At 43.2% G+C, this 27486-nt stretch overlaps 1 protein-coding gene across 2 annotated transcripts in view; it reads right to left on the reverse strand.

The window, feature by feature from the left end:
* Positions 1 to 27486, reverse strand: part of Pcsk2 (proprotein convertase subtilisin/kexin type 2) — a 260763-nt gene that overhangs the window by 82233 nt on the left and 151044 nt on the right. For both annotated transcript variants that reach the window (XM_036184115.1, XM_036184116.1), the window contains exon 5: positions 24452 to 24489. In XM_036184115.1, the coding sequence (XP_036040008.1) occupies positions 24452 to 24489 (38 nt within the window). The remainder of the gene's footprint in view (positions 1 to 24451; positions 24490 to 27486) is intronic.

A 27486-nucleotide genomic window follows, 5' to 3' on the forward strand; every position in this document is an offset into this window, starting at 1 on the left:
ATAAATTTGGAGACTCTCTCCTAGAACAACTTGCCCCCCAAAACATGGCCTGATTGCTTATGGTGGAGTGGGTGAGGAAGGCTTGATGAGGTGGTGGTCCACAAGAAGCTGAAGAACTCCTTAGGTCTTCAGGGCATTTATCATGGGGACAGACACCCTCACTTTGTTCCAGAGTCAGGGTCTCTCAGGTTGAGAAAGAGCTTAATTCCCTTTAAGGAAAAAAAGCCTTGGAGCTCTAGCCAAATTTTAGTTGGAAAGTGTCCCGGAAGGTCAGTTAAGTGAGCTGGGCACTCTCCAGGGTTGAGCCTCTGGTTCTGAGAGCCAACATGCATTCTGGGCCTTCAGAACTGTGTGGGTTTCCCAGCTCAGCTCTTGTCTCTGTCTCTCCCTAGCAGTTCTTGAGCCAGCATTAAAGTTGAGGCTTGGCTGGCAAAGGAGGGCCCCTTCAATTCATCTTCATTCCTGGCTAATTACAGCAGCTGACACAAAACTGTTCCTGTCCTTAAATCTATCAACTAACACATGTTCAAGTCATATCCTCTCAGCTCTCATCAATGGTACTGTTTAAGAGGCTTAATAAAAATCCCATGTTTATTTTTCATTATGGAAATTTCAAGTTGGCATCCAGAAAAAAAGGCCCCACTGGTCTTAGAAAGCCACCGCTTTTTCAAGGAGGCTGGACAGTTCCCTCACCGTCACTGCTTCTCTGTACTTCCTTTCTGTTCTCTGTGAAACGTCTCTTTCTAGAGACGACTATGATATATCCAAAGAATATTTTGAGGAGGGAATTAAAATACAAATTGTAGCAGGGCGGTGGTGGCACACACCTTTAATCCCAGCACTTGGGAGGCAGAGGAAGGCAGATTTTGTGAGTTCGAGGCCAGCCTGGTCTACAGAGTGAGCTCCAGGAAAGGCGCAAAGCTACACAGAGAAATCCTGTCTTGAAAAAAGCCAAAAAATAAAAATAAAAATAAACTATATAACTGAATAATTAAGCCATTTTACTTCCAGGAGTTTTATTCTAATGGAATAGTCACACTAGCGTGTGAAGACCCTCTCTGTTCAAGACATACAGCCATTCTCATCTATAACACTAAAGCTTTAGAGGACAACCAAGATGTCCATCGTTCTGGGTTGGTTAAATAAACTATGGTGTATCCACACTGAAGGACAGAATACGTTGTTTTATAGAAGAGAAAGTTGCATGATGATGTGATGTTCTGTAGGACTCTGGTTTTAGGAGGAGAACAATCTAGAAGGATTCACACAGAGTACCAAAACTGGAAAATGGGTGCGATTTATAGAGGAGGAAGAAGTAAAGAAGAGACAGAGGGAAATTGTAGATCTTTGTCTATTATTCTTCTATGAATATGAATCACAATGAACAAGTGTTGAATTCTATGTTAAAAGGCAAATATAGAAAAAAAGGCAAAAAGATACTTTCCTAAGAATTCAGTAATGGTGTTCAGACCTTGGCAGTATGCATAGTGACAGAGGTCTAAGGTCTCTCATTTCTATGCTTATAGTGACTTGGGGAAAGGGATGAGCTGACATCTCACTGGTGCTCAGTGGAAAAGCTGAGACTTGAGGTTCCTGGGGCTGGAACAGGTTCTCTATTCCATCCTTAGCACATTCACAGGCATTTTCAGTAGTTACTGATTTCCGAATTGGCCCTATTACTAATAATGTCTTTGAAAGTCACTTTTCTGCAGATGTAGTTTCTGCATAGCAAACTGTATGATCTGAAGGGCAGCTGGATGCATAGGAAGTGGATGTATTCATATAATCACAGCCAAGCAAGACTTTTGTCACCTTGGAAAATTCTCTCACCACGTGATGTACTTTTGGTCCATCTCTAGATGTCTCAGGTAACCACCACATTGATCCCTCCAGTGTCTAATCCTGCCTGTTTAGGATACCTTGTGGATGGCAGCAAGTATGTGTATGTTCCTTTGGGACTTGCCTTCTTTAGCTAATATAATGCTTTGCCATTTGTCTAGTCTGTTGTTTTAATTTTGTTGTGAGATAGTATTCTGATGTGTGAACTCATCATATACCAGTTTTATTTACCTATTCACTTCCTGATGGATATTGTAATTCTTTCCTTTTTTGCTAATACAAATGCAGCTGTTGTGTGGATGCCTTCCTATGAGTATGTGTTTCTGTTATTGGTGGGTGCATGTTTGGTGTGTGTGTGTGTGTGTGTGTGTGTGTGTGTGTGTGTGTGTGTGTGTGTGTGTATGTGAGTTTGAGTTGGTAGGAAGTTGCTAAACCTTTTTCCTGGGGGACACTGCAGTATGGGCATTTGCATTATTGAAGTTTGAGGTAGCAGACAGGTTTGGCTGCCTTAAATACCCATCCTTAATAAGCCTGCAGAGTGTTTGGCTTTGCAGGAGAGATCATGGGAAACTTTCATCAGTAGTAAAGCTTAGTTGAGCCTTTACTTACTCTAGTCCCCATGTCCCCTTAAATTGTAGAGGTGAAAGATACATCCCCACAAGTTGAGTCCAGAAGACAGGTCTCTGGATGCTTGTGGTCCCTGGAGCTGCAAAGTCTAAGAAGGCCTCTGTCTTACTTTTCTATGACAAAACACCATGACCAAGGCAAACTTATAAAATAAAACATTCAATCTGGGGGCTTATGGTTCCAGAAAGTTAGGGTCCATGATCAGCATGGGGCAAGTATGGCAGCAGGCAGAAAGACATGGTGATGGAGCAGTAGCTGAGAGATTGCATGTTGAAAGGACAACCATGGAGCAGAGAGAGCTAACTGGGAAGGGCAAGGGCATTTGGAACCTCAAAGCCCACCTCTGGTGACACAACTCCCCAGACAAAACCACTAACCCCTCCTGTGGTGAGATATTGCGTCCCCCAATATATTGTGTACCCTAATAAAGCTTATCTGAGGATCAGAGGAAAAATCCAGCCAGTATAATAAACAGAGGTCAGGCAATGGTAGCACACACCTTTAATCCTATCACTTGGGAGGCAGAGATCTATCTGGATCTCTGTTCTCTGTGGAACAGAGCCAGTGTGTGTGGTGGCACACACCTTTAATCCCAGCACTTGAAACCTCATGTCTTTGCTTGGGAAGGACACACACGCCTTTAATCCCAGGAACTAATATGGCAGGACACAGAAATATGGTATATAAGGCGTGAGGAATCAGGAACTCGAACTCTTGAGGCTGAGGATTTCAATCAGAGGATTCATGGAATTATTAAGGTAATAGCTGGTGGCTGTGGCTTGTTCTGTTTCTCTGATCTTTCAATATTCACCCCAATATCTGGCTCCAGGTTTTTTATTAATAAGACCATTTAGCAATTTGTGTTACACCTTTCCAAGTAATTCCACCAACTGGGGACCAAGCATTCAAATAAATGAGCTCATGGGGTCCATTCTTATTCAAACTACATCCCCAAACCTGAGAATACATTGTTGTCTTTTCCATGTGCCAAGGAGCACTTATTTCTTCAGATTCAGTGTGTTTGCTGCTCACTTGAGTGGGCTCCCTCAGCTTCTTCACCAATTTTTCCCAGTATCTACCACTATGTGTGAGCCTGTGGCCCTGATCCTTGCTGTTCCTTCCAAGATCTCTTTTGGCTATTGGCACTCCCAACTGAACATTCTCCAGGATGGAGTGTGCTATACCCACCATGGGTGGCACATAGAAGACTTCAGGCATAGGGTGAATCTATTTTTATCATCCTACTCATATGGCAAGTGAGGTTGTCAACTATGGAGGCAACATACAGTTAGCTTTCAAATGACCCGTTAAGGTAGAATAGAATGTCAAATGAAAATGGTTAAATAAATAAAAGCACAGTGGGTTACAACATCCAAGTTTGATTTCCTGTTTAGAAAAACCTCAACTCTGATACAATTCCTCATTAGCCATTAAAGATACTCCAAGTTCTTTGGTTGATGATCACAATCAAAAGAGATTTACTAAGTGCCTGCTGTCACTCTGAGTATAATGAGCCTCCAAGTAGACAGGGGTCCCTGCTTGGGATCCAACATCAATGTCACTGTTGCTAAATATACTCCCACCAAAATCTTTGTAATATCCAACACGCTATGATGTGCACAGGATTTTAGCATCCAATTAGTTTCCAGATCAGCGTTGCATGCTTTCTGGTTAAGGTCATAAATGCTACCCAGAGCTCTCTGTGGACCAGCTCAGGTCCTATTGATGGTTAGGGAGGGATTCAGAGTGCTGCTCATCCTGAATTTGTTTTCTGTTGAGGATACCCCTTCCGGATTTAGTGCCTGGCTGACCAGGTTCCTAAGGAGACCTATACTATTGGAAGCATCTTCATCTGCTCCATTTGGAGATACTGGTCCTGCTTCTATTATCTCGTTTTAAGTGCTGAGTATTCCTGAGGATATTTTTTTTTTAAGAAGAGGAGGTCTGTGATTGACTATATTATTCCCCCCCTGCCTCCACATTTATTTAAGTCAGAATAGTTCTTTGGCAAAGAAACTTTCTCCTTACTGGCCACACTGAGAACAGGGCCATACAGTGCTCTGTTAGTCCAAGGTACTACCCCTTAGGCTGAGGGGAAAATGTTAGAACTTATTTCGAGTTTGGTTACAATTTTTAGGTACTTTATTTAGAACATTGTAAAAACATGATGTATAATTTACCTTCTTAACTGTTTTTAATGCTGAGTTCAGTCATGTTTAAATACATCAGTGTGGGGCTGGAGAGATGGTTCAGTGGCTGAGAGCACTGGCTGCTCTTCCAGAGGACCTGGGTTCTAATCCCAGCACCCACATGGAAGTTTACAACTGTTTGTAACTAAAATTCCAGGGGATCTGATGCCCTCTTCTGGACTCCAAAGGCACTGTGTACACTTGATGCACAGGCATACAAGCAGGCAAAACACCCATACACATAAATTAAAAAGGGAAAAAATGTACACTACATTAGTGTGTAAGCAATCTCCAGAACATTTGATCTTGCAAACCTGAAACTGTCAGCCTATTATACAAGCTTCTGCAACTCCATTTCCTGACTCTAAGAATTTGGGTAAGTGGGGATGGGGTATGCCTTTTGTGATTGGCTTATCTCACTGAGCATCATGTCCCCAGGTTCATCCATACTGCAGCCTTGCAGGGTTCCTTCCCACTTAAAGCTCTATGGTGTTCCACTGTAATGTTGCATTTTACTCCTCTCTTTCCATGTCCATCAACTCTTTGGTTGATTCTTTGTCTTGTTTCTGGTGAAGAAGTCTCTTATGGACACAGGCATGCATTTTAACCTTTTCAATATTTATGTTACATCATCTTTTAAGATTGTCTTTTTTTAATAATATGTACAGTAAGTGATTACTGTAGCACATACACATACCATGTAAGAAAATAGCCATACAGTTACTGGGAGAGCTCACAGATAGTATGTGTGAATAGAACCTTTAGAGACTGTTGACTTTGTAAGTTTGGCAGGTGCTGTTGGACAACCATTCAGAAGCTCTTGCTTTTAGCATTCCAGTGCCCATTGACTCAACTTGCATGAGACTGCATTTTCTCTGGACAGCTGGAGCCCCATCTGCTTGTGATTGTAGTAGCCCAGAGGACAGGCCATTGCTCTTCTTTCATCCTATTACCTGACTGTTACTTGATGACTGGTGGGAGTAGATGTATCAATGCCCACAACATTGCCTCATCCATTCTAACCTGTGTCCTGGGAACGTTGGGTGCAAGTGAGCTGCAGCTGCCCACAGTGAGATTCTTGTGTTACCCACGGCAGCCTCACCTTCCCTAGTCATTCCTATATTCATTATACCCATGCTTCCTGGGACCAAGTGCTAAAGAAAATTCTGCCCTATGACTCTGTCCCTCAGTGCCAGCTTCAGGGGACTTGAAATGACAATGGCATGTGACCACAAACCTTTTTGAAGTTGCTTAGCTACTGTGGTGAGTGCAAAGACTTGTTTGCCATTATCAAGAGCAGATTTAAAAAGATTCAAAGTACTTGGTGATCATTTCCTTACAAAAGCAATCCAGCTTTTGCTTCTTAATCTGGGATTTTATTGGAGAGGATAAGAGTTTTGTACAATTTCGGAGTTACAACAGACAAGAGCCCTGTCCTACCAGCTTACAAATGAGCAAGTTATGTCCCTGAGACATGTATAGCATCGCACCAGATGTCACCCAGCTGGAGAATGGTCCAGCCAGGACTGGACTCCCACTGCACTCTTGGACTTACATTTTCAGCAAAACCTGTTTTTGTGTTTTGATCCGTGATGGATCAGATCAACAGGTTTCAGCTGACCTTTTCTTAAAGGATCAAGTAGCAAAAGTCTCAAGCTTTGTAGGCCCATAGTCTCTGTCACAAAAGCAGGTATCACCAATAAGTAAACAGGCTGGCCGGTCATATAGCTCAGTGGTAGAGTGCTTGCTGAGCATGTGCAAGGCCCTGGCCTTGATGCTCAGCTCTAAAAAACAAAGGAAGTGAATGTGGCTGCTTTAAGCATAGTTTTATTTATTTATTTATTTTTATAAAACCAATGGACAGTGTTTAGATGGGGTTTGTCAACCCCCAGACTAGATTACAGAGCACAAAAAAGGTCTCCTTTTCTCTCTCTAATGGTACTATATCATTCTGTGTAAATAGGAAATAATTCATTTTTAAGTGCTATTTTGTCAGTTAAATACAGGTTTCAGCTTTTTTTCTTTAGACCCAAAGGACAGCTTGCTGGGCCCTGGGATGTCCCCTGCCATTTGTCTCCCTTTCAAGTTAATCAACATGCTATGCTGCTATGCATGGAGGACGCTGATCGTGACACACAGTGACACACGCAGACACGACCTTCCCCCCCAATACTAAAATGAAACCCTACATTTTTCATTGTGTCAATATTAATTATTTGCAATTTATCATTCAGTATTATTTTCTATATTAATTTCAACACAATGGAGCGAGTCTAATTTGGAATGATAAAATACATTTGCATCTAAATTGATATTTTAAGCACTCCCTCTGAGGAGCTGATAGCATCCATGATTGTAATTATAAACATTGTTTCCAAGGCAGGTTTGTTTTCCCTTGGAAAGATTTGTAAATATGGTGCATGGATTTTCGTATTAATAGTGAGGACACTCTAATTCCCATGTTTCTGCTGCGTCCTGTGAGTTGAGTTCCTATATTTGGGAATTCCCTTCTGCTAGAAACAGTGAATGAAGGAAGACTATTAGCTAAGAAGAAACCCACATATATCTTTTTCAAAATTTTTTGAATACTGATCCTACTACGGAAGAAACCCTGGTTATTTTTCAGCCTGAGAAGGCTTGTCTTGGAAATCAAGCTGTAATTGCACATAACTGGAGTTGAGAAAGCCACTGCTTCTGTCTCTAGTTCCTTCTGGTTTTGTTCTCTTGGGGACGAACAAGGCAGTCCTGCATAGAAGGCCCTTCTGTTCCTCAGCTGCAGGCCATGGAGAAATACAGCTGTTCTGCCCCAACCAGGAAACAAAAACACGTTCATTTCTGGATTGACGATTCTGGGTGGGGCAGACAACAGCTTTTCTTTTCTTTTTTTTATTTATTAAACTTTTTTCCATTTTACATACCAACCCCAATTCCCCCTCCCTCCCCTTCTCTCACCTCCTTATTTCCCTCCCTCTCTACCCCCATCCACTCCTCCCATGGTAGTCAACAAAGTCTGGCATACCAAGTTGAAGGAGAGCCTAGCCCCTCCCCATTGTATCAAGGCTGAGCCAGGTATCCCACCACAGGGAATGGGTTTCAATAAGCCAGTTCATGCACTTGGGATAAGTCCTGGTCCTGCTGCCAGGGACCCCACAAACAGATCACAGCTTTTCTTTTATAGTGAGATGCTGGCATTGATTCAGGTATAAATAAATAATTGCTGCTGTCAGCACAACCAAGGAGGAGTAGTGGGAAAGCAACATGGTGGCTTAATTACCTTTCTGTTGTTGTGATGAGACACCACAACCAAGGCAACTTATAGAAGTTGTTTATTCTGGTTCCAGAGGTATAAGAGTACATGATGGTAGAGGAGAGGTAGCAGATGTCAGGTGGCTGGAGCAACTGAACATCTTGAACGAAAACTGGAAGCTACGGAAATCTCAAAACCTGTCCCCAGTGACACACCTCCTCCCACAAGGCCACACCTCTTAATCCTTCCCAAACAGATCTACAAACTATTCAAATCTATGAAGCTAGAGGGCCCATTATCATTCAAACTACCACACATGACCAGCAGAAAGGGTACAGGCTAAAGCATTTTTAAGCAAAACATTCATGCCCCAGCTATGTGCTGAGGACTTATTAACTGCTTACTCTGCCCTGCCCACCTGCTATGTGGAGGATAACAAGGTGAATCTGACAGCTAAGATGGCCGGTGCTACAATTGGTAGGCATCCCCCCAAAAGCACACACATAACTACAGACTGTATTAAGAACTGGAAAGTGACTAAACAGACCATGGTGCTTAAATTGAGATGGACCTAACAGTGGAGGAAACTGAGGAAGAGTTGAGCATGTCTCAGATGTTGCAGCAGAAAAATGGTTCAAAAGGTCATGGAAGTCAGGCCATCCTTTGTCTCATAGGAAAGGAGAAAGATGCACTTTTAAGGGTGGGGGAGCCATCAGGTGGGATTAAGTAGGGAAGTGGCAAGGCTTTATTTAGTTTCTAGTTGTTTGGGACAGAATGTGTTCCAAGAGTGGAAGCAAGATGCTTTTGTGGATGTGAGTGGTGTGGGCTTGGTCCAGAATACTCTTGACAGGACCAGAGAAGTGACCATGGAGGAGAGAGTGGGTTGGCAGGCTGGGGGAAGGGAGGAGGAAGAGAGTCAAGTGTTTGGGAGGCTCGCCACTGTGCTTTGGCAGTGGCATTTGTGAAAATGGGATGACTGAAGGAGGATTAGGCCAGATAAAGGCAGTGACAGATGGTGAACTTCACATTTTCTGTTCACTGGCTGTGTAAGCAGAGCAGATCACTAGCCTCTCTGATCTTCAATTTCTGTTTGGGACAGATGAACAAGAAAGTGGCCAAACTTTTGACTGCACAAACCACATAAGTATTTGGTATAAGTTGCAGAGTGAATGTGATAATGCATGTATCACACAGGGCCAGGAACACTGTCAATAACCACACTGTGTATCCTTGTTGGTCAGGAGGAAGCAACAGAAGTAAAGGAGATGAAGCCACAGGGTCTAAAATATCAGAAGCCAAAGGCAGGGAGCAGAGATGCAAACACCATGTGGATCTCAGATTTTGTTAAGTCACAATCAACTCCACAAGAAGGGAGATGGATTTGTGAGTTAAAGAACTTGCCAACCAAACTGTCACATGGTACTGGATAATCATGCCTGCTTGTGAGTGATTAGCTGGTGTGTTCCTGAACCATGTTGTTATCCACAGAGAACATGCTCTCTGTAAGGTGCTTGGTAACGATCCCATCAAGGTACTTCCTGGGTCGAATGGCTCAGTTTCTGTCTGGTCAATATTGCAGACACTTATGCGGGATTGTGTGGCCTTTGCACTGAGCCTCTAAAGGAGGGAAGGAAAGATGGAGAGAAGGATGGAGGGAGGAAGAGAGAGACAGGAGAAGATGATGAAGAGGAAGAGGTGGTAGTGGAGAAGATGGTGCAAAGTGGGTCCAGCATTTTGTACCAGAACAGCTTAGTATCTTTAACACTCTGGGGAGTTCAGCTGATTCATTCTCCACTCCCCACACCCGAAAGTAAGAGAAGCCATGTCCCCTCCCTTAAGCCCACCTGATTATTCCTCTGCCTATAGAATTACATTTTCCTTCTTCCCTATGAGGCCAAGGTTGACCCCTAACTTTTGTGGGATTTTCAGCCGTTTTCTTGCTCCATAATCTATGATCTGTTAGATTCTTCCATTGGTTTTCCCATTGTTTTCTTGAGATAGGCTTTTACTATGTAGGTCAGGCTAGCCTTGAACTCATGGCAAATCTCTTTGTGCTGAGATTACAGGTGTGAGCCACTATGCTTAGCTTCAATTGATATGATATGATATGACATACATATATATACATATATATGTGTATATATATATATATATATATATATATCAACAAAAACCTGATTTCTATATCTTCAATATGTATAATTATTCTTGTATTTTGATGCTGAAGGTAGTCATAGTCTTCTCGGGAAAGACAACCTTCACTGTTTTAGGGATGGGACAACTGAGGACCATTAAACAGTGTTTTTTTTTTTTCTTCTTGTAGCAATTCAACAGGAGACTTCAAACATTCAGAATGTCTTAGATGTATACCAAACTACCTATTTTAAAACTTGGCATTGTTAGCTCTGTAAAACACAAGCCCTCTCTCTCCATAGCTTAATGAAAACATCTCCCATACACTATAACACATCTTATTCTTCCAGCTGGAAGATCCTGTATTGTGGAGAGGGTGTGTAAGGGCTACATATGGAAAGCAGAGACCTCATCATGATTCCCAAGACTATGTTAAAGAACACTGCTAAGAGCCCAGTTCTGGCTTCCTGTACTTGACTTCAGGTTTTAATTATTGGTTGGTAATTAAGGGTTCTTTTTCTTACAGGGAAATAATTTCCTGTTGGTTGGGAGGTAGCAAGGTTACCATGGTGGAAAAGCTAATCTTATTTTTTTGCGTCAGAGATTCTTTTTTGGCTTGGCCACATATGATGGAAATTTTTGCTTAGCCCAAATCTCCACACTGCTCAATTGTAAAATCAGCATCCTCCACTTCCTCAGGAGCTGCCCCTGAGACATTGATTAAGAAGTTATGGCGGGGAAGCAAGCCAAGTCTAGATGTAATTTCAGGCAAAGTTCTGAAGGGGGCGCAGGAAGATATACACATTCTTGTTTGCTCAGCGGAACACAGGGAATCACAGTTTAATGGCAGCCAAGAGGGGATTGGAAGTCCCAAGCCTGTCAGATTTCTATACCTGGAGGATAACAGAGGCTCTAATATCCCTGTGGCAATTAAAAAAAAAAAAAGAGCAAGTGCTGGAATTGGAGTCAAAACCAGTCCAAAGCGAGGGAGAGGGCACAGAAAGCGGCCCAAAGGCACATTAAAATATCTAATTACACACCTCACTTGTGAGGGTGGCACCTGCAGTCACTTGGACACACTGAAGACCCAAGTTCCAGGATTAGCTTTGCTCTAACCTGACCCCTGACCTCAGATAATCCACTGACCATTTAGACCTTAGTTTTGCTCTGTAGAGTAAGAGTCTGAGCTAGGACATCTTGAAAATACTCGACTTATTACGACCTTGACTTCAGCACAGGGAGCCCCATCTGTTTGTGTTTGCAGGACATTTGCTTTAACCATGTAGATTGAGGGCATTGAAAGGAGACACAGATTCTGCTGCGTGTTGTTGGTGTATCCTTAGAACACTGGCACCCAGGAGTAGGAGACAGGAGTACCTAAATTCAAGGCCAGCCATGGAACTCGGCCTTCTAAGCAAAACAATACTCTCCAAGTTCCTCCAAATACCCCTAAACTCACACCTAAGTCAGCCTTAGTCTGAAGCAGTTTCCACTTTGAGAGCACTCAGACTGGAGAAAAGCAAGGGCACATACTCTCCCTATCTATAGAATGGGGCCTAAGAGGCCCCTGGAGTGGATTTTGGTCACACAAGAGTTGTCACAGTGTGATTGCAATCTCGCTCTCCCATGCAATCTGTGTCCCCCAAGGACTGAGATTTCCATGTGGAAGAGTTTTGGCTCAGGCAGGTCACCATTGGCCTCAGAACTGGCTTACCTGTGTCCTCGTGAGCTGCTGGGGTAGCAACTAGATAGTAATGCTCCACTGTCTACCACCGGTGAGATTTGAGTACTCACGTCTCCTCCCATGGAGGGAAGACAGTGTTTCTGGTTAAGATGGCCTCTCTCCATTTCCTGGCAAGTGTGAGTGTATGTGTGCATGTGTGCCACAGCATCGGTATGGAGGTCAGAAAGCAGTCTTTGGTGTTGGTCCTTCAGCCTTGTTTGAGAAAGGGTCTCCTGCTGCTCACTGCTGTGTATGCCAGGATAGCTGGCCCACAAGCTTCTGAGGAGTCTCCTGTCCCTCCCTGTTTCCTGTCTCTTGGTAAGGGGGTGCAGTACAGACGCTTGGGCTCCTGAATTCCATTTTTATGTGGTTCTGGGGATCAGAATTCAGGGTGGTTCTGGGGATCAGAACTCAGGTTGTCAAGCTTATGTGGCAAGCATGTTACCCCCTGAGCCATCTCCTCAGCCCCTGTATTCATTTTCTATTGTTGCTGTAACAGATTAATGCAAGCTTAAGTAGGGCAAATAACTCACATTTATTATCTTAGAATTCCACAGGTTCCGGATCTCATTGGGCTAAAATCAAGGTGCTGTCTGGCCTGTGCCTCTGTAGTGAGACCCTAGGGTAAAACCTGGTTGCTTGCTAGTTCAGGTTGTTGGTAGAATTCAGGTCCTTGTGAGGCTGAGAGGCCCTTGTTCCCTTGCTGCTGCCAACCTAGGGCCATTGTCAGTTTCCAGAGGCCACACACACCTTGACTTATGTCTCTTCTTTCTAAGTTTAGGGCCAGAAAAATGGAGTAAGTTCTCTGATTCTGAATCTCCTCTGCTCCTTCATTAACTTTCATGCCTCTTTTGAATCTGGTGTCTGCTTTCATCTCTTGTTTTTAAAGGTGCGTGTGCTTGCATTTGGCACAACTGGTGTCATGGTTAACAGTAGATGTAGCACCCAGAACAGGCTCATGAGTTGAATGCTTGGCATCTCATATAATGGCACTGTGGGAGGTTATAGAAACTTCAGGAGATGAGACCTGGTTAGAGGAAGTGGGTCATTGGGAGCAGGATCCTGGGGCTCCCTGGCTACTTCTTGTTCCTGTCATTCTGTCTGTTTCTTGTTCATCCATGAAGTGAGTTCTTCTCTACTTAATGTTCCCACCATTGTGATGTTCTTCTGTTTAAGCTCTTGGGGCTATGTGATGACACACTGGACTCTCAGAATATGTGAGCCAAAATAAATCTCTTTTCCATTAATTGTGTCTGTCAGACATTTTGGCCACATCACCAACAACAAACTAACCACTGAAGAATCTCCCTGTTCTGAATTGACCTTAAGTCATATGCCATGTAATATCATACAGTCTCAGGAGGCAGGGATCAGGACATGGACATCTTGAGACCATTCTTCTGTGGAGAGCACAGCCATCCTGTTCCCAGCCTTCCTCTTTTCCTCACTTTAGGTGGACCCTTTTTCCTTAGCTAAGTCTCTACACTCCATTTGCCATGTAGAAAGCAAACTGTCATTGCATATCTGCTAAGTTTCAAGTCACATGCAGAACTTCGAGGATGTGGAGACAGACATGGTGCCTGTTTTCTCTCGAGATGATCACAGAGATGAACATAGATGACTATGTACATGTATGAAATTGTCAAAGAAGACAAATAAATAAAAAAAAACAATTTAAAAGGTACACATATTTTTGAGATAAAGACAGATAAAGACAAATGTATTAAAACATGTAAAAACTGAAGGGTGATTTGTTCTTACTAACTCAAAAAACAGTTAAGTCAGTTCACGCCCAGATACATCTCAGAGGCCTCTGGAAGAAGACAGGCTATTGGCATTGCTCTTGGTTGCCCATAAGAACTAGATGGTTCCACACAATAGAAGCAGAAGGAATATTACCAAACTCCTTCTATGAGGCTACAATTACTCTGATTCCTAAACCAAACAAAGATGCAACAAAGAAAGAGAACTACAGACTGATCTCCCTCATGAACATTGATGCAAAAATACTCTATAAAATACTGGCAAACAGACTCCAAGAACACATCAAAACAATTATCCACCATGATCAAGTAGGCTTCATCCTAGGGATGCCAGGGTGGTTCAACATACAAAAGTCCGTCAATGTGACACACCACATAACTCAAAGAACTCAAACTCAGAGAAGAAAACCACATGATCATCTCACTAGATGCAGAAAAGGCATTTGACAAAATCCAACACCCCTTCATGATAAAGAGCTGATAGCCAAGGACAGCTCACATTTAGGTTACAGGACACTGAGAAATCAAGGTGGAACTGAGCTGCAAACTGGCTTCCTCTGGCTACCATGCATGGTGTGGAAGGTACTATGCTGGCTGCTGGGGAAGACACGTTAGTCATCCCACCCATCTGTAGACCACGTGTGCCACAATATTGATCTACCAGTTGGTGGACCAAACCAGTTGGTGATAACAAACTGCTTTATTATTGGATTTGAGGCCTGTGCCATGGGAGAGAACAACACCCTGAGACTAACAACCAGGTCAAAAGCTTATGCCTGGGGAGAGCATGAACCCAAGGGAAGACCCCCAATACCATTGTTTTCCCATGTGAACATGTTTTCAAGCTGATTTCTAAATATTTATAATTTTTATGTTTACACCCATAGACAGATGTGGCTTTCCATCTGGGGTAGGTAGTGAAGCTCCTTTTTGTAGAGGGTGGTGGTTAATGAGGTGACTCATGTCCGGTCAAAGTGTGGATAATAAATGGCCAATGAGCACTGATCTTTAAGTGGGACATCTACATGTACAACCTCCAAAGTCAGAGAGCATCATGGAAGAGAAAGCAGAAGTAACTTAAGAAGAGGAGGACTGGGAGGACTATCACAAAACGCTGTCATCTGGATATGACATAGCCATTGCAACCATGAGCATGCAGCACCTATGGCCACCTTCAACTTTCCACTAAGAATGGAGGGGTGTCCATGAAGCCGCACCTTTCCTGAGGAGCTAATGGCGGCTAATGCCTACTGTAAGATAGGATGTCATTTCCTATAATGACTTAGTCACTGGAGAACTAGTCAGGAAGAAAGGACAGAGGGAAAGGAAGGGGGGATATCTGAGGGCAATGGGGAGTATGAATGTGATGACAATACAGTGTAGATGTATGAGACTACAAAGAAATAATAAGTTAAATAAGTTTAGGCTCAGATCTCTCTGAAAATGGAACCTATATTAATTTCTATTGCTATATCTGCCTGAAATCAAACAGAGGCTGAGATCTTATATAAGACTTGGGAGTATTCTCCAAAATTACTGACTGTTGACAGAATTTGGTGGTTCATGGTTATAAGATTGATGCCCCTCAGTTCCTAGACGGGCCATTATTTCTCTTCTAAGTGCTCTGTTGGCAAAATAATAATCCTGGGCATAAAGTACATTGTAGGCCACCATCTTTATGTGATGGTGGGTGGCTCTTCAAAGCCTGCAGGTGAACCACAATGCTTAAAATCCTTTTGACTTGTTCCTTATCTGGCCTTCAGATCTTTTTTCAAAGTGCTCACCTCTTTAGTTCTGGCCCATATGGGAACATCTTCAGTTTGATTATCTAAAACTCAACTGATTAGGAATCTTCATGGTATTTTGAAAGGCAAGCTAATTATGGGAATGACACCAGGTCACATTTATAGCTCCTGCCCCAATTCAAGGGGGAACAGAGAGTGTTTCACCAGGAAGGGAAGCATGGGGATCATTCTAGAATTCTGCATAACTCAGACACTTGTCTTCAGTGGAAAATGGTGGAGAGATTTTTAAAGGAAAGAACAGATAATGGGTTGCAATGGAAACTGAACTGTGGTTCTTATGGTTCATCCATTTCCATCCACCTATCCATCCATTCTTCCTTCCATAATTTAATATTTGTTTATAAAAAAAAGACTCTGTACATGTACACCAACACATACATGTGTGCTTGGGGACTTTCTCTCTGCTAATGATCTCCCTGGGGAATGAGACCTCCAGGTGAGTTTTTCATGAGTGAAAGACAGGACCGTGGTTTGTATGTCATTTAAAGTTAGTGTATAAAATGAAATGGTGTCAAAGGCTTTTAGGGAATTTTGGAGCAGGGAAATGATTTTTCTGGGTTATTTTCAGTCTAGACTTCTGGGTGCAAGCAGATCTCCCGATGAACTTGGAACTACCCATGTGCCAGGAATCGCACCAAAAGGATGTCTAGGCAAGTTGCCATATGCCCTCTCAAGAAAGCAAGTCTGCCTCTAGTGTGCAAGTTGCTTCTCTTTAACTACACCTTTCACTCTAGGTTTTTTTGCTCTGAGCATCTTCTTGATTTCTCTGCATTTTCAAGTGTATGATGTTTTATTTTCTAGGAGAGTATTAAGTACATTGCAACATAATTCTATACCTACATGGATACCATCCAAAGGCAGGAAGGGTATTTTACCCCACATTTTTAGAATCCTGGCCCTTAGAATAGTACCTTAGATACTTGAGCACACAGATCTCTTGAAAATTGACTAGGTTCAGTGGAGTGAAGACTAGTCCCGTGAGCAATATGTAGAAGTTCACTAACTAGATTTTTTCCCATAGTTTTTAGCTGTAATTGTGCTACAAACAAGTAGTCCAAGGAAGGAGCTCCATTTAATCCAACTAGGTTTATTTTTTCCACTTTCATACCAAATACGTCCTTACAAAAATGGACCATTTCCTCTAATCCATTGAATAAGATTATAGTTATTTGTCCCAGGATCTCTCTCCAAGGGATCATTCAGACAGCTCTAAGACAGTTCTATTTATTCAGTCTGGCTTTCTAGTGATGAAGTTCACTGCTAACTGGTCAACACACACACACACACACACACACACACACACACACACACACACACTCTGCTGAAAATAGCCTGACTCCCTTTCAATAAGACACAAAGGGTAGTTAAGATTCAATTTCACATGCATTATTAATGTACTTTTTAAAATATTAATAGGCCTAAAAGCCTGGAGCAATGTATGTGATCAATACTGTATGACATCTGAGTCACCCAGGGATGAGGACAGGGCCTGTCTCCAGCTGTCACTCTTTCATCAGGGCATCCCTGTGCCACCTGGACCCTTGTGCGCACACTGCTGCCAAGCCCAAGGCACTTCCTTTCAGCTCAGCACTGGCAGTACTTCAGAGTTCTCCACAGGTTCCTCCTCAGAAACAGTGATCTGTCAGGACTCCTCAGAGGAAGGAGGAAGTGCAGGTCCTCAGGGACGGCCTTGTTTTCTCTTTTAAGCACTTCTGTCGCTTGAATAACAACACTGTGGAATCCATGATAATCTGACATTTGAACTGAAGCAAAGTCTGATTTATCACCCTCAGACCTGGGAACCAAATTGTATCATCATGTAATATTTCCACCAACCAAAGCCGGAAGAAAGGTGTTATAGCTACCATAGAAAATAAATGGCTTGAGGCTACCTGAGTGTGGACTACCTACCTTGAGAATCTTTTCTTCAGGCCTATGACTATTTGGTTTTTGGAGACACGGTTTCTCCGTGTAGTTTTGGTGCCTTCCTGAAGCTTGCCCTGTAGACCAGGCTAGCCTCGAACTCACAGAGATCCGACTGCCTCTGCCTCCCGGGTGCTGGGAATAAAGGCATGCACCACTGCTGCCTGGCTTCCATGGTTCTCTCTTTCTGACATTGGTGTCCCGCACTACAGGGAATCCAAGAGTGGTATCCACCTGTGAGGTGGCTGGGATCTGGGAATTAGAGGGTTCTGTCTTCCAGATTTTCCAATCATGAACAGAGGGGCACTGTTTGCCTTCACTCTTGGTTTCATTCACAATAGTAAATATTCAGCACCTTGTAAATATGTATTAGATGCCTGATAACCACAATGCTAAGTATTAAGAGAGCTACAAATACGTGCAAACTCCATGCACAGAAAGCTGACAATCTAATTGAGATGTAGTCATACATTTTAGGTAAATGGCATTGTTGAAAGGATGAATGAAATATGCCAACATAAATGACCAGGTTAACCACCAAAGTCTTGTGGAGTGTCTAAAGAAACACTGTGAGATCCAAACCTAAATATTTGTTTTGGTCTAGAGTTTCCAAGAAATCTTTTAGATAGCCCCTGACTTATGATGGTTTGATTAACATTTTCAACCCTATGAGTGAGTAAGGTAATACGCAATGACTGGGCATTTTTTTGGGGGGGTGAGCTAGTAATATGCAGTGTGTTCCCCTCTGATGATGCCAGCCTCAAGGTCACAAGAGGAAACCATGGATACTCAGCAGTGTACTGTTTAATGATTTAATTTTTTTGATTAAAATGTTCTCATTTCTTTTCAGGTATATGAATGTTTTACTTGCATGCATGTCTATGCACCATGTATGTACCTGGTGTCCACAAAGGGTAAAAGAGAGCACTGGATCCTCTAGGACTGGAATTACAGATGGGATCATAGTACTGGACTTACATCCAGTGTAATGTAGAAGGAAACGTGGAAGAATGATATAGACATTACATGACATATCTGGGCCCCAGTTCCAGCTGTGCTCTGCTTCCTGGTCAGCCCTGTAATGAGCAGCTGCCTGATGCTTCCAGGGCTCTGGCTGGGAGCTGCTTCTATGGCAGTGCCCTGTTTACTGTGATGGACCACATTACCTGGAACTGTGAGCCAAGAAAGTACTTCCTCTCCTAAGTGGCTTTTCACACCAATGAGAAATTGACCAATAAAAGGCTGTGAGCATTTAATAAGCCAGAAGAACTTGCATGTTCTATTTATGTTGGTTGGGCATCATGTAATATGTGAGGCTTGAGGAGTCTTGTGTGGGTAACTAACAGTTACTATATACAAACAGTGATGTGTCATTAACATATACCATTATACATTTATGCAGCTCAGGAGTTTGCAGGTTGGGGTGTGGGGTAATACCAGCAGTCTAGCCTGGGCATCTTTGCTGCTCCTGGGTGGCCTTGTATGTTTGTGTTCAGCTGGCATTTGACGGGTGTTGGGTTCCTGTATGCAGCTATGTTTCTTACTGTGGTTCTGTGGACAATTTGGATGTTGGAGCTTGTGACCATGGCAACAGAGGCAGCTTTTCTTCCAGTGTCTCTCATCTTCTTCCCAGTTCAGTGGGCTAGCCTGGGCAAGCTCTTCTAATGGTGATGTCAGAAGAACAGGAATGTGGGGACTCACAGAGCCACATAAGGCAGTTCTGAGCCAGCACACTGATACTTCTGCGTTATTGTATGGTGTGTTTTTTCTGTTAACACAGACATATGATAAACTCTAATTTCTAAATCAGACACAGTAAAAGACTGATGGCAATAGCTGATAATAACATAAATGGAATGATGATAAAATAAAATAGCTAGAATAACACTATAACAAAATTATATAATTGTGATTTTTTTTTCTCTTTTCAAATGTACTGTACTCCTTACCTTATGATGACTGGAGATGTCACAATGTCTGTGCAATGAGGAAAAGTGGAAGAATGATATAGACATTGTGGCACAGCATTAAATAATTACATGAGAGTTACTTCCCCATAAACAGTGTGGCTCTGCTACAATCCATCTGACAGGCTGCTAAATGTGACTAATGGGTGGTGGTATATATGGTGTGGATGCACTGAGCAATGGGATGCTTTATATCTTGGGTAGGATGGGACCAAATTTCACCACACTATTTGAAAGTTGTGTGTTTTTGAAATATTTCTTTTAGGGGGTTTTGAGTTGGGGCTCAGGAAGAAGATGGAATTGCAGTCAACTGAATCTTCCCTTCTAGTCTTCACTCAACAGTTCGTGTGTGCGCTGGCACATAGTTTATTGGCAGAGGACTTTTCTTACATGTGCAGGCATTGGATTTGATTCCTAGCACCAAAAGGAAGTCAAAACAAATAAATAAACAAAAGACAATAAAATAAATAGAAAGAATTCAAGAAAAAGTTCAAGGAAGAATACATGCATCTTGGCAGATCTTTACATAGAATCATGGATCTACGCAAAGGCTGAGTCCCATTTGCAGGGTGAATGATGGAGACCTGAATGCAAGAAGCAGCCGATATTCCTGTGTCCTTTCTGTGGTCATTTAAGACTAGGAAGCATGCTTTCCCTGCCTAGAAGAAACTTCTTTGTTGTGGAATATTATTATTATTATTATTTTTGTATGTGGAGCTGAGGATCGAACCCAGGGCCTTGTGCTTGCTAGGTAAGCACTCTACCACTGAGCTAAATCCCCAACCCCCATGGAATATTATTTTAAGGTGTGTTACTTTTGTTTATGTTGCGTGTGTTTAACTCCATGGAGCTGTGTTACTGTGCCTGTCTACAACACCTGATGGTCTAATAAAAAACTGAATGGCTAACTGCAAGGCAGAAGAAAGGATTGGAGGGGCTGGCAGGCAGAGACAATATACAGAAGGAGAAATCTGTGAGGAAAAAAGAAGTAGCTAGAGAAGGAGGAGGACTCCAGGGGCCAGCCATCCAGCTACACAAACAGCAACAGAGTAAGAAATAAAGTTATACAGAAACAGAGAAAGGTAAAAGCCCAGAGGCAAAAGGTAAGTGGGATAACTTTAAGTTAAGAAAAGCTGGCAAGAAACAAGCCAAGCTGAGGCCAGGCATTCATAATTAGGAATAAGCCTCTGTGTGTGATTTATTTGGGAGCTGGGTGGCGGGCCCCCCAAAAGAGTAAAAAACACCAACAACACCTCTTTTGGAGAAATTGCTGCTTTACAATCCCTTTGCCTGCCTTGGGGACCATCCCAACTCTCCAAGGACCCATGCATATCTCCCTAGTTGAAAGATCTGCAGCAGAGAAGTGATCAGGAATTCTCCTTCTGGGGCACCCTTCTTCATTCTGTCCTTGGCCACAAACAGTGGCGCTTCCCTTTCTCCTTTCTTTCACTTTGCTTGGATGGGAATTCTAAGAATCTTTGAGATTCGTTTTGGTCTCCTCCATTCTTTGCCCTTAACTTTCCTAGCTCACAATCTTAAACTTAACTGGGGTCAGCTGACCTTTTCTTTCCTTCGGATAACTTCGAGCTCATTAGGAATCGGGCTGAGCAATTGCACTTGTTTCCTGAGTCCCTCCTGTACTGCTTCTCCATCAGCATAACCTGACTTGTGCAGAGCTATAGCCTCAGCTCTTTCAAGAAGAAACGAAAGATTACTGAGTGTCTATTATGTGTCAGTCCTGATACACGTATTATCTCAATAATACCTGACAGTGTCAGCAAACTTGGTTGGACTCCCACTGTGCCCCTTTTCACTAACGAAGAAACGAAGTTCAAGTCTAAGGTTACACAATTAGGAAGTAGGAACTCAGAATGATGCTCACGTTTGACTCAGTTCCTACAGTCACCACACTGTTAGAACCCCACCTTTGCATGCTGGTTGAAACACAATCATCTGAATACTCGGGTTTTGGAAAACCCTCATTTGTTGGACCCCGTTCTGCTCGACTGGAGGGCAGGCCAGAAGATCCAGGAACAAAGCCCTTTCCTCTCTTCTCCAGTGCTGTTCTTGGGTAGTAGCTCTGGTGAGTGATTGACAGGTTCTGCTGTAGCCAGTGATTGACAGGTACTGAAGGGTAAAGGCTAAGGCAGGCTCTGCCTGCAGTGCTTCTCAGAACTCTTTAGTGGAATTAAGGGCCCTTGCCCTCTGGCAATTCTTTCTATAGAAGCCTTTCTTGGCTGCCCTTCCTTTTTGCTGTCTCTTCACCTTACCCTTTTAGGGCTCCAAGATAGGGAAGCCATCCATTGATGTGCCAGCCCCTTACATACCAGTGTGGCATTTACATCCAACCTAGATCCACCCTCCGGCCAGGTGAGGCCAACATTTTTACCTTTAGATATGATATTATCCTTCACTAAGTTCAAGCTTGAGAATTTGCAATTGAGTTGCAAAAAAGAATGAAAGAGATCTCTTAGTATTTTAAGTAAGTTTACTGTTTTGAATTGAGTCACATTCATAGCCATCCAGGGCCACATACAGATGACAGACCATATATGGGACACACCTGAGCCCATTTCTACATGATTTATAGTAATTAATACAATATGAATACTACAATTGTTATCTAACATCTTGGTGTTTAGGGAATAATGAAAAGGAAAAAAAATGTCTGTGCATCCTCAGTTGGAATTCACAGATAGTGTCAAATCTTTGTCTCAACACTTGTCCTCGAGAAAACTCAGACACAGCTGGAATAGCCTCTTTGAATTTTACAGGCCCACCAGCCATGCATGACTTGTGGCTTCAACAAAGCAGCCCTATGAGGCAAAGATGAGATTCTGCCCTACCTGCTCCCAAGCTCTGCAAACTGCCACCTCTTCCACACAGCACAGCACACATTCCTAAAGAAGTACTCCTTCAGCTACAGACTTAGCACAGCTTCAGTCTTGGACCTGTGCTGCAGATACAAGTCTAGAATTATCATGGGCTAAGAGCTACAGAACAGAGTCACTTCCCCATCTGCTTGTTCCTAAGCCTTGCTGTGAGACACTCCCTGACTGCACCCTTCCTCGACAAGTGTGCCCGCACCCTCCTGGCCTCTCTTCCCCCATCCCGAGCTAGAGGAACTGTTCAGACTGTGGCATAGAGGAGGTAGGGAAGTGAAGCTCTGACTTGGTCGAAAGTCGTCTCTTGGCCAGTACTCATTTCATGGTTATTGCAATTGGGATGGAAAAAAAGAATTTTAATTATTTGGAATAGTGAGCGCTTACAAATGGGACCAGACCCTGAGATTCAATTCAATTTTTGAACAATAGAATAACCACAGAAGTGGCTGTTATTATCCTTTGCTCTTCACTCAACAGACTCAGTGTGGATTTGTTGAATTAAATTAACACTAAAGACTTACATTTATATATTGATTTGCAGTTTTCAAAGTATTTTCATTCCTAGTTTAGTGGAAAGAGCCCTGAACTACTAGCACATGTACTCTCTCTTTTCTTACTATTCAGAATAACCAAGCTATGAAAAGACCTTTGCTTTGGGAAACAATATTTTGCCTGGTTTGAGTGTGAAGAAACTTTGTTAAACAGCTTCAGGTAGAATTCTCACTTCTTACTGAAAATAAATTAGTAAATTAGTTTGTTCCCACAGTACAGAACATTTCTGTTTAACCTTGAAGAGATTTCCAAGCATACACTGGTAGCAGGTGCTGTCACATATCTCTTGGGCCCGACACCCACATGTGCCTGGAGAGGGACTGTCTATACACAGATGACGGCTCTCCTCAAGCCTGGGGAGGCAGCCTAACTATCTCCTGGGACCAGCCCTAAACCAATAACTGCTAGAGTTGTATTGAATCCCCCCTCTCCCCCACAGTCCCCAGAGGTCCTATGCCAGGCGAGATGCCTCTGGTACTCTGTCTTATTTAGTCTATATCATTTCTCAGATTGTCCTAGTGGACACCTAGTGCCTGCAGTGGGCACTTGTTTGAACATGTACCCATCATGGCTGCCCTCTTCATCTCTACTTTCTGGCACTGTGCAGAAAGAAATATATATATATATTTTTTTTTGCTGAAACTCTTGTTTTAGGGGTCTGTTTCTGGGGAAACCCAAACAAGTACCTCCCCAAAGTACCTTTTCCTAGAAGGGCACTGGGTAAGCTCATCACATCTAAGCCATCCAATCACTTAGTAATGTGGAGATGTGGCCCTGTAAATTCTTTTCTCACACAGCTTTTGGGACTATCATTGTCCGCTGACTTCATTGCTCTCCCCAGGAGGTCGACTCACTTACACTTAGTGATCATGTAAATATTTAGTCAAAAATAAGACAAATTATATGTTAGGTTTTGTCTCAACTCTACATAGATTGAGAGAGACACTGTGATTTCAGGGAACTGGTCTTGAGTTTACGGGAAAGTGTAACTTGGCTGGGGCAACTTTAAATGAACATGCCGATGCCTGTATATTGCATCTCCTGAGGTTGGAATGAAGACAATGGTTGTGTTTAAAGAGCTTGTAGGTTTATGAGGAAAACAGTGTCTGACTTGCTGGGTGCAAAAGTGAGTGTGAAGTTCTAACCCAGTGTTGTGCTGTGAGTCTCTGCTGATGGCACTTGCTTGTAGAGGGGCCTTAAAAGCGAGGCTCAGTGAAATGTTTAAAGCAGCAAAGGTTGTCAAAAAAGATTCTGTTTATTTTTCCTCTCACAAAGTGATGGTTCAGTGTGAGTTACCGCAGTTTCTGGCTCTTGGTCTTCAGTGCTGGCCAATAAACACCCAGTAGTTTGATTAGCCCTTCCACTTGAGGATTGCAACTGGCGTGGATTCAAGCCTTGCCATGCTGCTCTCCTCTCTGCCTCTCCCTTTATTTACTTTCTTGGCAGTCTGTTCCTCCAAACTTCAGCTTGTTATCTGTTCTTCTCAAAAAGCCACCCACTTGACATTCGGCCAGCTCCCATATCTGAGCAACGGCTCTAACAAGGTGGGCTGATTGAGTGTGCACACAAGTGTGCACATTGGAGAAGGTGGGTGTGATTCTGTCTTCACATGAATATCTGAGTTGCAAGCATGTGTGTGTGACTGTTCCTGCATCGGGCATGCATGTGCTTCTGTGTATGGGTTCAATCATCTGCATGCATGCATATTACATATACTTGAGTGTGTTTCCGAAAACCAGACGCAGTGGGTTGCTTAGAAACACACATTCCCCACACCTTAAAACCAGCTTGTACTTACATAGTTGTAGGCCAGGTCTGGGTGGAGATAGTCGATTCCTGAGAAAAGACAACACAGGAGTGGAAGGTTAATGCCTGCCGTTGTGTTCTCAAGAAATGGGAATGCTCCTCGCAGGGATGATGGTGCAGGAGACTTGGGGGAGTCAGAGGTGGGGAAGAGGATGCTTATCCTGAACCCTCTGCTTTGCCTTCTCTTTCTGTGTTGGGGAGGGCTGCATCACTTCCGTGGTGGAGAGACAGCGGCCCCCAGACACACTGCAGAGCAGTGAAACCAATTAGAGCTCTGGGCCCACGGATAACGCTTCCGGATAAATGTCAGCAGTCAGGGGCTTAGTGACTGTGAGATGGATGGTTCATCACAGCGGCGATGTAAAAGAGATTTGTAGAAATCCTGACATTTCTAAAGCATCAACTAGCTTCTCCTCTGAAATGAAGCTGGCCCCAGGGGGGGAAAAGGGATGATTATTTAACAGGGCACGGAGAATCGTGGATTAGGAGAGCACACTTCAGCATGGAAATAAGAGGCGTATGGCCGGGCGAGAAAAGCCATTAGGAGAAAGCTAGCGGTTTCCAGTGAGGTGTTGCCAGTTGGGAGCTGATGCTAGTCTCTCCAGAACGTGCCTTTCTGGTAAGCCAGAGGCTTCAATCCCCTCAGCTGGAGTTCTGTGCCTGCTCTTGAGCTGGAGCCTGCTCTGGGCCCAAGAGTCATTCCTTGGGGTAGAATTATGGCCTATTTATGCTGTTGAGGTACATCAGACACTTTGACCTCAGAACTCACTGTAGAAAGAAACTCAGGGCAACTGCAAAGCTTTCATTTAGGTCCGCAGGACTTTATAGAGTCTCAGCATATGCTGTACCTGTGTGTATGGACAGTGTGGAAACAGCAACAGAGCAGGGCCCTGCAACTACAGCGGTCATGGTTATGAATGGAGGGGTTTGGAGTCAAAGAGCAGAGTTTGACTCCCAACTGCCATGATAACTAACTAGCCAGATGACTTCAGGGAGTTATTTGGTCTCTCTGTGATTCTTTCCTTCTTGAACAATTGGAGGAGATATGAAGGTAGGGCTCCAACAAGCTCATGCACATGGTAGCTTTAGCCTAGCAGCAGGTGCATTTAATAACTATCCTGGGATGCTAGACTTACCATAGCTAGAAGTACCATTAAGCACCTTCTGCTGACATCTTTGCCCCATACATACTAAGGCTGTGTTGCTGTTATTGGAGCTGTGCCAGCCATCCTAAGGTTTTTGTGGTGGAAAAAACAAAACAAAACAAAAATCCAAACCAAATCTCTTGAATTAGGATGTATATATTCCAAAAGGAAATTTTCATTTTTTTTCCAGGTCACACTAATAATTTCTGGGCTGAGAGTCACAGAACAACGATGTGAGAGTGGAACTAGTCACCTGTCATTCACAGGCATGATGCCTTCTCTTTCCAGTCTCCTGACAAAAATCTGTAGAAGGAAAGTGACCTTTGGAGTTGGGGTGAATGCATGCTGAGACCAACAGTTCCATTCAAGGGTCAGATGCTGTAACCCTGATGTGGATTTTGCCAAATAACAGTATTTCTGAGCTTCGACTTTGCCATCTTTGAAAATAAGGCTATAATTTATCTTGCTGAGAGACCTTTTAAAGATTAGAAACAATCCATGGAAATGTTTGGCTTTTTCTATCATGGCCCACTTGCTGTTCTTTCTCTCTGCCTCCTGTGTGAGGTAAGATGTGCTCCATCTGTTTCCTGACTGGCACTCTGGCCTCACGCTCTTTGTTCCATGCCTTCGCCTTGATATCCTCTGGAACTGTAAACCTACACAACCCCCACCCCTTTCCCAAATTACTTTTTGTGAGAGCATTTTATTATAGCAACAGGAAATAATACAAAAATCGCTTTCAGAGAAGTGGGGTTGTTTCTGTGATAGACCTGATCATGTTGCTTTTTGAAGGAGTGTGGAAGACTTTGGAACTTCAGGCTAGAAAAATTACATGCTGTGGACAGAGCTTCATGGGCCATTCTTCTGAGAGCTTGGAAGATGGAACTGCCGTAGATGCAATGGACAGCAGTAGAGACTCAGCCCATGAAGTTTTAGGGAACACAGACTTTACTAGCAACTGGGTTAGAGGCCATTCATGTGATAGTTCCTCAAAGAATCTGGCTGCATTCTGCCCATGCCCTGAGAATTTGCATGAAGCAGAATTAAAAAGTAATGGACTAATTTCTCTGATGGAGGAAATTTCAAGACAGAATAACATTGAGTCTGTGTAATGTTTGTTACTGATTAAACATACACAATGGGGAGGAAGGGAGTACCAGGAAGCTTAAAGTTGCAGCCTAGGCATATGCTGGAAAAGACTGTGCTGTTAAAGGGCTTTGGGCCATTGTCAAAGCCCCCTGCTCTGGCTGAAACAACAGGAAAGATGCCCTGAGGGCAAGACCTATCTTCTGAAAGGAGGGAGACTCAGGGGTTTCCTGGTCTTAGAAAGCAAATGCCCAGGGAAAATTTCACCAGGATCAGTGTGAGTATAGAAGTGCTACAACCTTGGTTCAGGGGAGCTAGGTTCCATTCCACACTGGTAGCAGAACATGGTAATGTTCTTCATGTGGTCCTGGTTCTGGAAGCATGAAAGATAGGAGACTGAAGAGTGTGGTCATAAGTTTTTCTCTCTGGTTTCAGAGAGCTACTGTGGCTAGGCAATGTGTGTTAAGCTTGGAGTCCCTGTGAGGAAGCCTTGAGAAACTATTCTGTGAAGCCATGAAGATGAAGCCTAGGTAGTGATGGAGATTCCAAGATGTTGAGCATGCCAGAGCTGTGGGATAGCTGCTAAGGAGGGCTGCATTCAAGGAGTAGAACTAGCCTGAAAGAGAGATACATGACAGGCAGCAGAGTTTGAAGGCTGGAGTTGCTTAAGCTCTTTGAAACTGAAGCCCCAAATGCCAGACATGAAGCTACAGGTTGTTCAATATTTCCTCACCACATCCCCATTCCTCCTTTTTGGATTTGGAATGTAAATTCTGTATATTGGAAGGATATAATT

The sequence above is a fragment of the Onychomys torridus genome, chromosome 4 (assembly GCF_903995425.1).
Source record: "Onychomys torridus chromosome 4, mOncTor1.1, whole genome shotgun sequence".
NCBI lineage: Eukaryota > Metazoa > Chordata > Mammalia > Rodentia > Cricetidae > Onychomys > Onychomys torridus.